The sequence below is a fragment of the Phodopus roborovskii genome, unplaced genomic scaffold, assembly GCF_943737965.1.
Source record: "Phodopus roborovskii unplaced genomic scaffold, PHOROB, whole genome shotgun sequence".
Taxonomy (NCBI): domain Eukaryota; kingdom Metazoa; phylum Chordata; class Mammalia; order Rodentia; family Cricetidae; genus Phodopus; species Phodopus roborovskii.
Genome location: NW_026126480.1, coordinates 19,372,805 through 19,390,564, shown reverse-complemented (window position 1 = coordinate 19,390,564; position 17,760 = coordinate 19,372,805). Strand labels below are relative to the sequence as shown.

Here is a 17,760-nt window from a genome sequence, read left to right as displayed (position 1 = left end):
TATAACTACTCCATTTTTATTTTATTGATTTCATAGAATAGTGACATTCCATTAAGCAACCTAGGATATACACTTGGTGCCCCAACTATCAGATGGTAATAGAAGCACACTTGATTAACAGTTTGCACCCACACATTTAGACATCTTTTTCTTTTGGCCAAGATTTTAGTATTAAATTAAGAAATACATTCACTCCTTCAGAATTAAAATAGAAAACCAAACATTGCCAACATAAGTGGCTTAAGTATTGGTATACAAGAAAAACACAACACCAAAGGGTTTTCTTAATTATGCATTTTAAATATCAATATGTGCATTTCATTTGTACAGTTTATAAATTTTGTTTTAGACAACAGTATGTAGTAGTTTTGAATCCACTGAGATGTTGCTTTCAATTTGAAATATTGTGTACACATGTATATAAAAAATAATCCAATGTATGACTCATCTGACAGATGTTTAAGATCAATAAAGGTTTATCTTTGAACATGCACTTAGGAAGAGAGGGGACAAGCCCACCTCGCTACCCTGTTGTTGCTGGCTTGATTCTGCAGTGGTATCAATAGTGGTTTTTAGAGGGAACCATGTGCCTTCAGTCTACAGAGTTAGGATAAAGACACCATTATCAAGATGGGTAGAAGAGATGAAGAAAGGGGAACGGGCAGATATTAGTCTTAAGTACATTTTGCACTCTTTCTGGTACAGGATAAAAACAGGTCAATGGGGATGGGGAATAATTAGGAATAAATTGCAATCAGATGAAGACATAATTGCCGAATTAAGTTCTTTTAATAGATTGCATATATAGATAGATGTTTAGCCATACTCTAGAACAACTCTTTAAGAGTAGAATTTTATGTCCAATTTACATGCTTCAGATATCACCTTTGTTTGTTACATAAGGTCTTGTATCCAAATGTCCACTTGTACACTGAGAGCTTTAAGGAACAAAAAGGACACAGAGGGAGTTGCCATTTTTAGCAGCAATGAAACATCACTAACCCCTTTTTACATACCGAATTCAAGTCACTACCAGAGGTGAGTGCACCACAAAGTCACCAGATACAAAATTGCTAGTTCATTTTTAAATTAATAATTAACCTGAAATTACCCCTTGCCCCCCCCATTATATCCCTTTTTATAAACAGCAAACAGTTTTGCTTTTATACATAGGCTAGCAGGCTTGTTTCAATATGAAAGTGCTAATTCATTTACAGATTTTAAAATCAGTTATGTAGTGCTACAATAAATGTCCAATCTACATAGGAACAATCTGATGAATGAAAATGATAAAGACTGAATAAGGCTATCTGATTACCTTATCTTATTTACATATAAAGGATACCCAATGGTCAGGAAGAGACAGAAATAGGACAAATACTTAAAGGTGTAAGAATTACATCTACCTTTGAACTTTATACTGTAAATGAGACATTTTAAATAGTCCTGTAGCCCATGCCTATTTTTTTCCTCAGAAAAAGAAAAGCTGCCTTCATGACATCCCCTCATTTCAGATTTCCACAGTGTCTCTTGAAGCTTCAGAGTCAGGATCTTACTTTCTTCAAAAAATAAAGAAAATAGCCCCCCAAGTTAACCCCTCCCCAGATCCCTCTAGTTTCTCGTCCAGTGCCAGGTTACATGATCAGCTCCCACCTCCTGGGGTTTCTGTCCATCTATTGATCAGTTAGTAGATAACATGAACCGGTTCTGGAACCACTACTAGGAGGAACACAAGCTCTTCACTACACTCACACAGCAGGAAAGAAAGTGGAAACTCAATTCATCCCTGGTGCCGGGCCTCCAAAATTGAAAGAACTTGGCACAACTGGAGCGCTGAATTTGTATCCTCCATGTTTCTCAATCATTTTAGATTCTAGAAGACAAGGAGGTGAAGCATTAATGGTCATAGTCATCTTACTGCTTGGGGGAAAAGGAACAGGAAAAACATTTACAAGTAGAGCTTAACCCAATAATGGACACATGCATTATATACAAGGTGTATCTAGAGTTCGCAGCCAATATTGATTTGTTTAAAAAAAAAAAAAAAAGCTTTATCATTACACATCTTAAAAAGGAACAAATAAATATATCTAATTGGTAAAATGAAACTAAATCCCAATATAAAATACAGCAGGGCCCTATGCTCAACTAATACAGAGGGTCTTAGATGGTTAATTGGCTATTAACACACGTACCGAAAAAGGTTAGGTTAGCTGTGTATCACACATACTTGGGTTTTTAAAATGCATATTGAAATGCTTAAAGATGAAATGTCTATGGTTTTAATAATTCAAAATTTTAGATCTTCAACAGAATGTTATATTGTCCTGAAATTAAGACTTTTTATTAAGCTACTATACAAGACAATTCAGTGTTAAACCTCCAAATACCTTTTACAGAATGTTAAATTCCTTCACATAATTATAAAGCTCCATGAAGTCATTAGTTGCATCAGAGGGAGTTATGGTTTTACTAACATACCATGGGCTGCTCTTCTTTGATCAGCGAGAGTTGCTATGTCCTGCAACTGTTTTCTTTGTTCTTCATTAAGACCATGAGTCAAAGCCTGATACCATACAGGATTACGATTTTGAATAGCTATATAGGGAGGAGAAGAGGGTGAGGGCAAGAACATATGATCATAATGAATTTTACTTCTCAATCTCAAACAATATAGCTCTGATAAACTTATCTAAGAAATAAGATTTCCCCAGGCATTGTGGCGCACATCTTTAAATCCCAGAACTCAAGAAGGCAGAGGCAGGCAGATCTCTGTAATTTGAAGCCAGACTGATCTTGGGATGGGGATTTATCTTGGTGGTAAACATCGCTTAACTAGCATGGGAGATGCCCTGGATCTAATCCTTAGACACCAAAGGATGTATGTGTATAAAAAAGGTGACTTTTTTTACACAAACAATAGAATTACAGAGACCAAAACATTTTATTTTATAGACAGTGACTGTAGGGAGGGAGAAAAAAAAAAAAAAAAAAAAAAAAAAAAAAAAAGATGCTCCAAAATGCCATAATAACATCAAGTTATCACAGGGCTCACAGCATCTGTAATTCCAGTTCCAAGGGATCTCAAACCTCTGTCCTCCAATGACACATGAATTCACATGTACATACCCATCTACAAATACTTCACAACAAAATGAAATGAAAAAATAAGAATATTGCTTAATTTTGAACAAAAATACTGTATCAAGACAGCTTGACAAACAAAACTGCACTTAAAAATTGATGTATAGGCCAGGAGTACCCATATACCTATTCTTAAGAGGTTGGTTGTCTAGCATGTAATCCCAGAACTTGTGAGAGGCAAATCAATCAGAAATTGAGGGTCACACTCAAGTTAGGCAAGGCTTACCTACCTACATGAGACTCTATCTCAAAAAACAAATGCATGTCAATAGTGAAATGGTTCAGTATATGGTGCTCTTGCAGAGGGCCTGGATTTGGTTCCCAGATCCCACATGGTGGAAGGAGAGAAGTAAATCACACAAGCTATCCTCTGACACACACCCAACCCTGCATATGTGCACTGTAACCAAATTTTCTAGTTGCTGTAATAGTACAAGCCTTTAACCCACCAGGAAGGCAGAAGCAGGCAGGCAAGGCCTCACCTCAGAAAACAAACAAAAACTATAAACTGATTTCATGTATTAGGACTTAGGTTTTTTTAGGGGGAGAGAACTAACATTCAATCACACGATTTTCTGTTTCATTGTTACTCATTCCTATGGACAGGCCTTGTAACTGACATGTTTATCTCTATAAAATAAAAAGGCACATGAACAATGAAAGTAAGTAGTACTGACATCAATTTATTTTAAATGCTAGTTCAAAAACTACCCATGCTTTTGTGGCCTTATAATAAATTGCTGTTAACATTGTTTTCATGTGGTTTCACACTATGAGAGAGAAGCGGAAGAGACCCACATGTTTAAGACCACTTGAACTACATTTGAAAAAGCCCTTCCTATCAGGGAACTTGCTTTGTAGAGGCTGGCCTTGAACTAAGAAATCAGCCCACCAGTGCTGGGATTTAGGGACTAGGCTAGTTTTTTTTTTTTTTTAAAGGGAAACTGGACAGATGACTCAGCAGTTAAGAGCCATCTTTGAATCGATCTTTCAGAACATGGGATGGTTCTCAGAACTCAAGTCAGGTAGGTCACAACCACTTTAACTTCAGTTCTAAGGGATCCAATGGCCAACTCTAGACTCTGAAGGAACCTGCATTCACAATACACATTCCTACATGTACACATAACTGAAGAAAACAAGAAACAAAACTAAGTCTTTAAATAAAAGGACATGAAAACCCACGTAAAGTAATTAAAAATGCTGGGAATAAAATTAGGTGGGATTTTGAGCTAGGTGGCGGCTGCACACCTTTAATCCTAGCACCTGAGATGAAGAGGCAATGAGTTCTTGGTTAGCGTGATCTACAGAGCTAGTTCCAGGATGGCCAGCACTACAAAGAAATAGCCTGTCTCAAAAAAAAAAAAAAACAAAAACAAAAAACAAACAAAAAACAAAAAAACAATCTGAAAGATTTTTTACTGTATGATTTTTGATATACACTATTTTCCCGATCAAATTACAAATGAAATGTAAGTAACAGAATAAAGGAAGGTGGACAAGATAAATTAAATAGTTAATTTAAGAAGTTGACTTACTTTGAAATATAGCTTTAAAAATCTGATACTCATCAACAGGGTTGTCTTCATCATCAATGATTGTGGAATAGCCTTCAAGTGCAGTCTCCTCAGCATCATCTTCTTCCCAATCTTCATCATCTCCATCTTCACCTGCTTGCTTAGCCAGAATCTCCAAATATTCCTGCCCATCTTCATCAATATCATCTTCATCACTCCCCAGTTCTTCTGCCAATTTAGTTATTTGTGACAATGAAACGTTGTGTTAGTCAGTAAAGTGACAGTTACCTCAACACTCTTAGGTGTCCATGAAACCCAACAAAGACTCAACTGATAAAGCAATAAAATTTGTTTTTATTGAGATAGGGCCTCTCAAGAAGCTCAGGACATGAACTCATGGTACCATGTTCCAATCTATTAACTACGGAGATTGCAGATATGTGTCACAACACCTGGCTCTTTCTATGATCCAAATACAGGTGACAAGGGGATGGATAATAATAATTACACAATTTCCTTCCTGAGACAATAGACAACTATCACTGTCCCTATGTGGTTATATAAGGATAGTGAATGGTTTTGTTATAATCCACCTGGTAAAGCCAAGCATGGTAAGTAATTCCAACACAGATGAATGAATGCAAGAAGAAGCTGAGTTCCAGGCCAACACAGGCTACAGAGTAAAACCCTGTCTCTAAATTGTACAAAAATGTCAGCTGGGTGGTGGTGGCCCACTCCTTTTATCTCAGCACTTGGGAGGTAGGGGCAGGTGGGTCAATATGAAGTAGAAGCTAGCCTGGTCTCTACAGCTTAGTTCCAAGACACGTAGGGCTATTACACAGAGAAACCTCAAAACCCAACACATAAAAAAGGTCACTGGGCGCTGGTGGCACATGCCTTTAATCCCAGCATTCAGGAGGCACAGGCAGGCAGATCTCTGTGAGATTGAGACCAACCTGGTCTACACAGCTAGTTGCAGGACAGCCTCCAAAGCAATACAGAGAAACCCTGTCTCAAATCCCCCCACCAAAAAAAACAAACAAACAAACAAACAAACAAACAAAAAACCCCAAAACAAATCTTTCATCCTTTACTCTTCAGAGAGCCTAAACTTTGTCTTTTAAAAACTGGTTGTGAGGGTCTGGAGAGATGATTTCAGTGGCTAAATACACTGACTTCTCTTCCATAGAACATAAATTCAATTTCTAGCACCCACATGGGCAGCTCACAACTGTCTGTAACTCCAACTCAAAGGGCTTTTACACCCTTATATAGACATACATGCACAAAAATACACCATGAAAACTTTTTTTTTTTTGAGTTAGGCGTGGTGGTAGCTACCTTTAACTTCAGTACTTAGAGAGCAGAGGTAGGTGGGTTTCTTTCAGTTCAACCCAGCCTGGTCTACATTGTAAGTTACACAACAGGACTCTATCTATAGAAAACCGGTTTCAAAAAACAGAGGGAGACACAGAGGAGAAAACCTCTGAGCTGTTTCTTTGGTGACAGCACGATTCCTACAGATATAGCCATCACTTTTGGTCAGTATGCTGAGATTACAGGTATTATATTCAATTTATAGCCATAGTATTACAGTTAAATGTTTGAGCCAATTATCTAATTTCCTTAATTTTTTTCATTTTAAAAATTTTCATTTTCTATGTTGAGTGCTTTGCTCTCGTGTTATGCAGCCATACCATATGTGCTGACTGCCTGCAGAGGCCAGAATAGAGCACTGGATCTTTTCTTCCTTCCTCTACCTTTAGAGTGCTAAATTTATATGGTCCTGAGATGGAATTCAGACACATAGCATGTTAGCCAAGTGCTCTACCAACTCAGCTACATCCTTAGCTCATCTTCTTAAAACTCTTTAAGAGATCTCTCTTGCCTGAATAAACTCAGCACCTTCAATCAATTTAGTATAATTTGGCTGAATGTTAAAGGCCTTTCTCCCACAAAGGAAGAAATTTTCAAATTTAAAAATTTTCAAAAAATATAGTCTACTTAGCTCTGGGTGTCCTTAAATATGGTAACAGTTGTAGCCTACCTGGCAACTGGGATATGGGGTACTACTGGCCACAATGCCTGGCTTTCCTATCAACACATATGGAAGTATTTAGCTATGATCCAATCTATGATAAAGAATTCTATGATGAGTCTCAGCACACATGCTTTGCTTTTATACATCCCAAATCCCTTACCAGTTTCATCATCATCTTCAGCATCATCATCGTCGTCACTGTCATTCTCATGTTCTGCATGGCAGGCATATGCTCTTTTTAATCCATTAAATAAAAGGATAAATGCCGGCAAAATCTGTCCTGAAACCTGATTTAAAACCTGTGGTATTTGTTCCATATCAATAAGGGCACACAAGCCAAGAACACACATCTTCCTGTCATGAAGCCTAAAACCATAAATAAAAACGACAATTAACCTTTAGTCTTTTATTACATAAGCAAAATCCCCCTCATCATTACAATTTATTATCACTTACCCCAGGAAACAGTCAACGTCATTAAGCCATTGAGTGATAAAATGATTTGTAACTGGTTCAACATTATTAGGGAAGCGAAGATTTTCCAAAGTATTAAGTAGCAGGTGTGGATTATAATACAATGCTGCAATTGCAACTTGCAGGCACATTGTTCGAAGTTCACTTGTCTTAACCTCTCTTGTCAGTCTCTCTAAAGCCGCTTCCACAAATAATGGAATACACTGTAATGAGAGATTATAAGATCTTCAAAGACTATAATAGCATCCAACACACCTTACTATAAACTTGCTCATTACATCAATGGAAACTTCCTTCTATCCCTAAAGGCAACATCTAAAGATGACTAGTATTTAACTGTTGAAGAATTTTCATGGGAACTCTAATTTTAAAGGAAAGCAAACTTCACTGACCTGAGAGAGCCTCACTAATTATCAATTCTGGATTCAGTCTTCCTACTTAAAGTGACTTGTAATGCAGTTATTGACCAACCTAACAAAACCCTTTAACCAAAGCTAATTTATATGATAACAGACATAAACATACAGTTATTATATGTAACATAAAACAAGCATTTAACAATGTTGTCCATTCATGTTGCAATAATATACAGAAATATACATGATCCCAAAGAAAATTTAAATGTATCAAAGACCAACACTCTACAGCCTCAAACAGAAAATCAGCATTACTGACCTGATCGATGCCACGCCCTTTGCACTGTAGAATGATGACTTCTAACAATTTTGCTGCATGACATTCTGCATCTTCTCCTGCAACTCCAGTAAGAACCTGATCAATACACAATAAAATCACAAGGCTTTGTGAATGTTCACATCAGAGAAATAATTTCCCTCTATGTATTTATACAAACAATTGGCATTTTAACCGTAAAAGGGATAGATGAAATGATATTTGTGTGTTACAGCCTACCCTTCTGGCACACCCTAGTTTGTAGCACATCCTCTGAATTCTTATTCTGGATTCAAGCATGTTCACAAATACTAAGACCTCTCATAGAGGTATAAGCTAGAACATTAACTTTTCTCAAAGATATCTGGCTCTTTTGTAAAGAACAATCCAACAAAAACCTATCACCTGAAACATGGTAGCACATGCCTTAAAAAAATCTTAGAAAGGTTGAGACAGGAGGATGAAAGGTTTTAGATTGGTCGCCTATGCACACACCAAATGGCAGAGTGGTTTTGGTTATTTTATTATTAGTAGTATTTTTGTTTGTATGCAGACAGGGTCTCACTATGTAACTCTGACTATCCTGGAATTTACCATATAGGCCAGGATATCCACTAACTCACAGGGCTGTAATTAAAGGGGCATGCCACCAAACTCAGCCAAAAAACTGCACTCTCCAAGCATTTTTTTAAAAACTCCCAAGTCCAAAATACTTTATCCATTAGGAATCTTCTAACTGCTAGGCAAGTTCCTTATCATTGAAATGTTATTTCCCCAAACCCAAAAAATTTCATTCCAATATTTTGGTCAGGGTCTCAAACTTGCTATGCACCACATAACCTTAAACTCCCAATGCTCTTGGTTCAAACAACAAGTATGAGCAATCCTGCTCTTCTACCAAAACCTGAATTGTCTTATCACTGTGTTCTATGTTTGGCACAAGCCAGGAATATATGGTGTATCTTTATCATTTTATTGCAATAACCTTCTGATATCTGATATTGTAAAAGGGGCCTACCTTTTTACACATACTGTATATCATTTCAAGATACTTGGTATCAGACAGGAGCGTGTCTGTATCAACTGTTACATAATTATGCAGAAGGGGCATCATGTCTATAGTTTTAAAAAAAAAGAGAGAAAGAATCAATTTGTACAACCTTTGCTACCTTTGTTTATCACCCTCTGATCACAAGGCAAAGTCTCCTATATTTAGGCTTATCACAATTAGCTGGCAATCAAGGATGACTTTAAATCCTAAGTCCCACTATACACAGCTTATACATATTTACAATGAAATATGTCATTTTCCTAAATAAAAAATTTTCTTCCCAAAAGGTAAATCTCACACTACACTGTCTCTATCACTTTAAAAAGAATTCCCTTGCATTAAACAAAATATATATAACTACTTACATAGAGAATTATTAGATATGTATTTTAAAAAGCAAACATTAACAATGATGCCATAATTGCAACTAATGTCAACTCAAAGTCGTGTCATCCTTGGGTATTAATTGTTAATAATAAGTTATAATGTACAGTCTTCAAATTATAAGCTATGTGGTAATCAAGTTGGGAATTCAGGTACAATAAATACTTTCAGGCTGATTGATTGACCTTACCTGTAAAGTAATCAAAGCCATCTTGTTGAAATACCTCAAATACAAGGGGTAGTAATTGCCACATCTGTGGAGACACTTGCTGACATGTCAGACTATGTGCCAAAGAAAAAATTTCTTCATAAAATTCTAGAAGAAAATATCAAGTTGTCAAAAAATATTTACTCATCCTAAATGATATAAAAACAGTAAAATCAGGTATAATAAATACCTAAGACATGCTGTTGTAAAACGGTTCCAATGACTTGTAAGCAGATTCCCTCGAGCTGCTGGGTTATCTAAGAGAGAAATACAATTGCTAAGGAATGCCACATTTTTGTTAAAAAAAAGCACTTTGAATTTGCTCTGAAATAACACACAAAGTATTTTGAACAAACATAACCCTACATCTAGTGGAAAATCATTAGAATGAGAAAAATAAGGAACCGCTTGCTTAAACACAAGGGAAAATATTGTCATAAATATTCTAAAGAGAACAATGTCTTTTTAGTATGTTTATCACACACATGAAGTCAGTCTAGTCACTGGTTGATATATAAAGAAATTGAAGGGTGGCAATGTTCCTACCAATGCCAGAATCCTAGGTTAGGTCACTTCCTTTTTTTTCCTTTTGTTTGTAAGATTGGGTCTGACCTAGGTCTAAGTCCCAAGATTATTTAGCCTTTCTTGTGTTAGAACTCACTATGTAGACTAAAGAACCTCAAATTCAGCAATCCTCCTGCTTGTGCCAGGATTAAATGTGTATGTTAGCATGCCCTGTTCCATTTTTCAAATTATCAGATAGTGACCCATGAAAAAATTAGATATACAATTAAGACATTACTTTCAAATATATAACATGTTAATAATCCCCCTTTCAAACATGTAAAGACAAAAAAATACCCTTGATTTCTCAAAGACATTCATTTGCTAAGTAAAACACAATGACAGGGTTTCATATGGATTGTGCCTATCTGTAATTATTGTATAATGCAAAAATGATTTAATGACATTTACACAATAGCTTATAGCTGAGAAATAAATACTACTTTTAGATGACTTAGATCACCTGTAGAAATAAACCTTTAATCCCAGCACTTGGGAGGTAGAGGCAGGTAGATCTCTGAGTTCAAGGCCAGCCTAGTATACACAGTTGAGTTCCAGAAAAAGCTCCAAAGACACTCGAGAAACCCAGTCTCAAACAACCAAAACCAAACCAAAATAGAAAAGGAAATGGTATCTAGGCAAGCATAGTGGTAGCTCCAGGACAACTACAGCTGTTATTCAAAGAAACCCTGTCTCAAAAAACCAAAACCAACCAACTAAACAAAATTTAAAATTGGCTTCTTATGGGAAATAACAGGAAATATAGTAAAAATGTAAAAAACAAACAAACAAAAAAACAAACTATAACTTTATTAGGCGAGACCAGTTTATTTCCTGTTATTTTTGTTTGTTTAAATAAAATTGAAGGTTTTAATATTCATAATTATATTCATTTACATTTCAAAAAGATAACAGGCAAAAAAACGATAATGCTAATTTCAGAAGACCGTGTGTTCTATATTTTGGCAAATGAAGACAAGGAACTTCCCCTGATGAGGCATCTCATCAGTCCAAACCAACCTGAATGAAACTAGTACCATGTTTTCCTAGAAATTGCCATATGCTGATGCTGGCCCTCAGAAAAATTACGAGCTTAAAAAAAAAAAAAAGAAAAAGAAAAAACTGTAAAGAAAAAAAAAACTGTAAAGAAAAAAAAAACTGTAAAGAAAAAAAAAATAGCAGCTGTACCTTGAAACCAGAATTAAGTGATCAAATAAAAGCATATAAAATGGGTTTATAAAAATCATGTAGCATGTATGTTACTTTTACTTGCTTGTTAATTTTTTACCTCTTTGTGATCTTCAACCACACTCAGAAGTGTGTCAATTGTATTTAGAATCCCCATAGCAGTGACTGCTTTGTCATCACTTCCTTCCTCATCAGGCCCGGTCTGAATTACTTGGTTGAATGTCATTGCCTACAATCAAGAGAATGCAATGTATTCAATGTTTTGGTTTTAAGACTAAGGATACACAGAGAGTAGCAGGCCTCAAATTTCTGGCCACAGCTTCCATACTACTGAAATTACAAGTTTTCTGACACAGTACTTGGGGGATTGCATACTGACACTGTGAGAGTAATGAGAGTGAAGTATAGAATGCTCTTTATCATTAACAGTGCCAAAAGGACTGAATGAACTCAAGAGGTCAGTGATAGAGGATATCCTTCTGTATGTGTTTCTCTTATTGTTTGATGATTGGCCAGTAACCAGGCAGGAAGTATAGGCAGGGCTACCTGGGGAGAGGAAGGCAGAGAGAGAGAAGCCACAAGAGACACCATGCTACTGAAGGAGTAACATGCCAGATTACAGGTAAGCCACAGCCTAGTGGCAATACATAAGTTTAATAGAAACGGGCCAGAAAGAAGCCTAAGACATTGGCTAAACAGTTTATATTTAATTACTATGTTTCTGTGTGCTCATTTGGGGCTAATCGGTGGAGAAACCAGGCAGAACAGAAGTGTCTACAGTTCAGTGCTAGCACCAGCAACACATTGAAGATCCTTTCTTTGGCTATGCCCAAATATACGTATATATATATATTTAAAAAAAAAAAAAAAATCACACAATTTAACGAATCCGTGTTTTGCTTTCAAGTATGCTTGCGGAAGACTTGTGTGCTTGGTGCCTTTTCAGAGAGCAGAAAAGAGCATCACATCAGATACTGTGCAACTGGGGGTTACACAGTTCTGAACCAACATGGAGGTGCTGGGAGTTGCTCTTAACCACTGATCTACCTCTCCATGACTGAGTTGGCATTTTAACTATACCAACTGTTCTGAAGACTCAGTAAATCACACAAGATGCTGACCCTGACATGCCTAAGAGTCTGCACTGTGACAACACAAGGATGAATTCCAGCCATACTACATTTAGCTATAGCAAGTTATTCACTCCTTTTCTACTTTACAATCTTTCTCTACAAAATAGGAATAGTTTCAACTAGAATCATGTGAGAATTACATGAGTTAAATATTTATGAAGGGGTTCAGACTACTTGTTATATATAGTTTGCTTTTAGGGAAAGCAAGATGCTTCTGATAGACTAGAGATCTTACAGAAAGCTAAATTAACAACTTTGCAATATGAACTTCAAACAACATACCAGATGCTGTGTCATTTCTACAGCAATAGGTGTAACTTCTTCACTATATTCACAGATCATTTTCTGAATTACATTGGTAAGATCATCGTTTTCTGTTTCTCTTATAATATGAAGAAGAGCCTGCATTACAGGTCTGATAAATGGAGTGATGTATTCTTTAGCTGTAATAGAAGAAGGGAATGGGGTGGAGACTTTACTGGTAAATATTAAGTCGGACACAACCCCCCCCCCAAATCACACAATTTTCTAGAATTCCGCCTTATAGCAAGTTATATAGAGGTATCTGTGACATACAAACCACTTACCTTTTTCTTGATTGCTGATCAACACTTGCAATGCAATGGCAGCTTCTACTTTCACAGGCATTTCTCGATCATCAATCAGACATCTTCTTGTCAGCTCTAAAGCTGTTTGGAGGTTCTGATCACTCTTGAACTTCACTTCGCAAAAATAGTGAAGTACCCAGCAAGCCTGTAAGGACAGCGGGAAGGGACAGGTAGGTAGGTGTGTGTGTGTGTGTGCACACGTGCACGCATGCACATGACTATAAACAGCATATAATAGCTTTCCCAAAATAAAGCTATACCCAGAGTTTTGTTGTCTGGGAAACTGGAGGCTGGCCAGTGGAAGATGTGTTTAAACACACACTAGACCAGTACTATGATCCCATGTTACTCTCTGGCTGCACACTCTTTGTGTGGATAGCAAGACCTGAATGCAAAACACAGACAGATACTGCTACCAGACATAGATGACAACTATGCACACAGTACTGCAGCAGCCAGATGAAGATTCACAGAAAAATAAATCTTAGCTGAGATAACACATTTCCAAGTCAAAGTTTCAATTTTGAGTCATATCTTACAAGACATATAAATAAATACATCAATTAGTAAAACTTTAAAACTTACTCTTGCTCTCATGTAGCCTAGCTCACTGCTGAAGAGTGGAAATACATGATTCTGCAACATGTATTCCATCTGATCTTTGTAGATCTTTTTCTGTGAATAAAAATATAAGTTATCAAAACAGAATTGTCTCACGTTGCAATACACGACAATGTGAGAAGGGACTAATAAAGACACAGATTTATTCTCATCTCTTAAATCTCATGAAACATGGCTGGGAGGTGTTGGCACAGGCTTTTAATCCAAGCACTTGGTAGGTAGAGGCAGGCGGATCTCTGAGTTCAAGACCAGCCTGGTCTAAAAGAGCTAGTTCCAGAACAGGATCCAAAGCCACAGAAAAACCCTGTCTCAAAAAGACAACAATTCTCTAATTATAAAGCAATCCCACCAAGTATTAATGAAATTTGTCTGATTAGAAACTTAGGAGGCTGGAAAAAGCTTAATTGGCAAAACACATTCAGTGAAAGTATTAAGACTTGAGTTTGAACAATATTATTCAGTTTCAAGTTTTCCAACAATGTTTTTAACCTCTCTAAGTAGGTCCTGCACACATGGCAGGCAATATATATTAACATATACATATTAATATATGTAATTAAAATATGTCTATTAACTAAACACACATTCTCTAACAAACACAAAGGAATACCTTCAGAAGTATTTCAGCTAAAGAACCAATCATATGTAAGGCTCCATCTTTTTTACGAGGATCAGCATTTGGTTCAGTAAGAATCTGATAACAAAATCCCATAGTCTTTTGCAGTACCTGAGTAAGAGACAACACACTTAACCCAGAATTCCTGAAGAACACGCTGACAAAAATAACACATGATTAACATTGGGGAAAAAAATATATATTTTTAGAAATTTAAAATAATAAAGTAAATGTTATATATGTGCTTGCTCACCTCTTTCCTTTTACTACAGGCTGTAAACAAAAGTGTCTGGGCAGCAGTAGTAGGAGAAATAAAATCTTCAAACACATCTAGAGAATAAATGCAAAATGAAAATTTAGAGAAAATACAGTTTTTGCTTTGTCTTGTCAGAAGTATCCCAGAGTGGCCTGAACTCCTCATCCTCCTGACTCCAACTAATTTTCTTTGTAAAATATTTCCTAATTTATACATTATGTTCTATAAAAACAAAACAAAACAAAGCCTTTGAGTCAGATGTGATGGTGCAAACGGGCTAAAGCAGGATAATCTTGAGTTCAGTGGTGCGCCTTTAATCTCAGCACCCTGGAGGCAGAGGCAGATGAATTTGAGTGGGAAGCCAGACTGGTCCACAGTTCCAGAATGGTGAGCATTACACAGAGAATCCCTGCCTCAAAAAAAAAACCAAACTGTTTTAAGGTTCTGTAATGAATGAGTAGGCTGAAGACACACAAACATAAATTATATATTTTATAAAGCTGAGGATGGCTGCACACCTCAATAATGTTAAACTAGTATTTTATTCTTTAAATGTGAAAGTTTTTATTTAAAAAAAAAAAAACATGTTCATTATATGTATGTGTGAGTAGATGGATGTACATAACACAGCAAGTATATGGTCATCAACCTCTTAGAGAGTCCTCAGGTCATCAGGCTTGGCAGCAAGCACCTTACCCATTGAGCCATCCTTGTTTACCCTGTGTTGTTTTTGAGGTATTGTCTTAATAAAGTTCAAGTTGGCCTCAGATTTGTCATGCAGATGAGAATAACCTTCCACTTTCCTTCCTAGTTTTGGGATTACATTTCTGCACCACCATACCCAGACAGCAAGGCAAATTTTCTTACCAAACTTCATTCGTATATATTCGTAAGGGTCTTCTTGCCAGAGTTCCTCATCAGCATCTGTATAGCACATCAATGGAAAAATAACATCTTGGATAATGCCCTGCAATTTAAAAGTTAAGAAAGTAATAGTCTTCAGCTTTCAAATTTAACCTGTCCATTCTCCTTTAAGTAGCAAAAACAAATATATAAAACTTAATAACAATTTCCAGAAATTTACTTAATGCATTTTCAGCCCAAAATCTAAGCTGTATATCCACTCATAACAATTACACACTAAGAGAAATGTGCACATAGGTAGCAAATACACACACACACACACACACACACACACACACACGTATGTATATATATATCTCACACCTATGCAAAGCCTCACCAGCAGTGCAGGGCCTAGGTTCAACCTCTAGCACCCAAAGCAGAAAAAGAACAAAGACAAGCAAATTCTAGAACTCTATAAACTAATAAATTATGAAAATATGATAATAGTCCCTTGCAATATTAACCATAATCCAATGGTCAGAGCTTAAATATTAGCTTCAATTTTGAGTTTCAGACCAAAATGTAGCTAAACAGTCATAAAATTACTTTGTCAAAGTGTTCTCTTCTTTTCCTGCTGTACTATCTAAACAAATCACCAGAACTAGACTAACAAAACTCAATTATTCAACCTTAACAACAATTAATGTATTGTTATTACAACTACTACAAACAAAACAAAACAAAAACCCAATCAACAACAAAGTGATTCCAGAGAGAAAATTATTACTTGTATATGAGGCTTCAGGTTCTTCCAGGTGAGAGCATGGGAAACTCCTTGATTAATATAATTTAATGTCTGCTGCAAAACTCGAGGAGCCATATATTGTTTCTCCTTGTACTGATATAACACTTTCAATAAAACCTTTGAAAAATGAAAAAGTTCAATCAAAATACAAATTCAAATAAAATTGAACCACTAGAAGCTAGTAAGAACTCATGCCTAAATATTGGCAAAAACAAAACAAAACAACAATTGTTTTAAAACTTGTGTGGAGAACTATTTCTTTCCAAGGCAATTAAAATAAGAAATGGCACAGTGAGATGGCTCTGGGGTAACAACACTTGACAACCTGAATTATAACCTTGGAACCCACACTGGATTCTGGCAAATTGTCCTCTGACCTCCACATTCATCTAATGGAATGCATGCTCATATACACATGTACATGCAAAGCAAGTATTTTCAATGTAACAAAATAATAAACCAAAAATAAGACTGTGTCAAAGGCCTAGTTTATAGTTAAGACGAGCCCTATGCTACCTACTCAACAAACCAACTACCCTACTGAGACAGATAGCTCTATACTTGGTTTCCTTTCGAGACTCACTAAGCTTTAATCAACAGTTCTAGTTCTACCTGATACTTTAAAACACTGAACTGCAAAGTTGAGAGGCCCTTTCAGAAACTACACTGGATAGAGGAAAGCCAATGTAAAAAATGAAAAGTTAGGATTTTGTCTCTTTCATTTATTTTACTAAGAACCACTGTATAGCCCTGTCTTGCCTGGATGGCACAAAAGTATGTACAGATAAAGGAGTGATTCCATGTGTATCATATACACACAGATACAAACACTTAAAAATAAATGTCTACAACAAAAAGGAGAAGCCTGAAGTTCAGCCATGGTAAGATTCCATGACAAGGAAGCTCAAATGGGAACTCAGGCCTCAATTCAAGGCAGTTAGTATTGATAGCCATCAATTTCATTCCAACTTTGTCTGTTGACTTGGAAGCCTTTCTACACTGTGTTCTCTGCCCAAGTCTTTTTATTGGGATCTTCAGGTAATTGTCAAGAACAAGATTCCTAAGTCAGTTTCTCCAGAATGTCTCCAATTTGTTAATGCTTTCTCCTTCCTTCCTTTGTCCACCTTCTGGTAAATTCATCCAAACTGAAAATAAGACTGGTGGAACATGCTACACAGAGAAATCCTGTCCTGAAAACACCAAACAAGCAAACAAACTCACAACAATATAAAAACGCTAAACCTTGAAAACATGGCTATCATAGATAATTTCATTGACCAGTACAGAATAAGCAAACCCCTCAAAGTCCTCAGGCCAAAAATATTAGACAAGTAACACATATAAGGTTCAAGCATACATAATCTTTACAAACAAGACAGGACAAACCAGTAAATTCCAGCACTAAGGACATGGTGGCAAGAATATAATTTTCAAGAGCATTTTAAAAAGTAAGGCTGGAGTCAGGTTCAGTGACACACACCTCTAGTCCCAATACTCCAGAGACAGAAACAGGTAGATCTCTGTAAATCTGAAACCAGGTGGGCTACATAGTGAGACGGTCTTTAAAAAAAAAAAAAAAAAACTATAAAGAAGATGGGTGTGGTGGCACACAGTTTTAATCCCAGAACTCAA

General features: G+C 36.3%; 1 protein-coding gene and 1 non-coding gene across 2 annotated transcripts in view; both read right to left on the bottom strand.

Moving 5' to 3' along the window:
* Ipo7 (importin 7) overlaps positions 1-17,760 on the bottom strand; it is a 39,865-nt gene continuing 22,105 nt past the window's right edge. Inside the window, exons 9-25 of the mRNA XM_051192664.1 lie at positions 16,111-16,245; positions 15,345-15,444; positions 14,475-14,551; positions 14,216-14,332; positions 13,570-13,659; positions 12,964-13,129; positions 12,659-12,819; positions 11,344-11,472; positions 9,682-9,748; positions 9,474-9,599; positions 8,867-8,964; positions 7,852-7,947; positions 7,159-7,379; positions 6,863-7,068; positions 4,683-4,889; positions 2,482-2,598; positions 1-1,873 (exon numbers count right to left, since the gene is read on the bottom strand). Of these exons, the coding sequence (XP_051048621.1) occupies positions 1,776-1,873; positions 2,482-2,598; positions 4,683-4,889; positions 6,863-7,068; positions 7,159-7,379; positions 7,852-7,947; positions 8,867-8,964; positions 9,474-9,599; positions 9,682-9,748; positions 11,344-11,472; positions 12,659-12,819; positions 12,964-13,129; positions 13,570-13,659; positions 14,216-14,332; positions 14,475-14,551; positions 15,345-15,444; positions 16,111-16,245 (2,211 nt within the window). The 3' untranslated portion in view covers positions 1-1,775. The remainder of the gene's footprint in view (positions 1,874-2,481; positions 2,599-4,682; positions 4,890-6,862; positions 7,069-7,158; positions 7,380-7,851; positions 7,948-8,866; positions 8,965-9,473; positions 9,600-9,681; positions 9,749-11,343; positions 11,473-12,658; positions 12,820-12,963; positions 13,130-13,569; positions 13,660-14,215; positions 14,333-14,474; positions 14,552-15,344; positions 15,445-16,110; positions 16,246-17,760) is intronic.
* LOC127228963 (small nucleolar RNA SNORA23) lies at positions 13,254-13,434 on the bottom strand. The gene has a single exon (XR_007835062.1). It is a non-coding gene; the product is annotated as a small nucleolar RNA SNORA23 (small nucleolar RNA).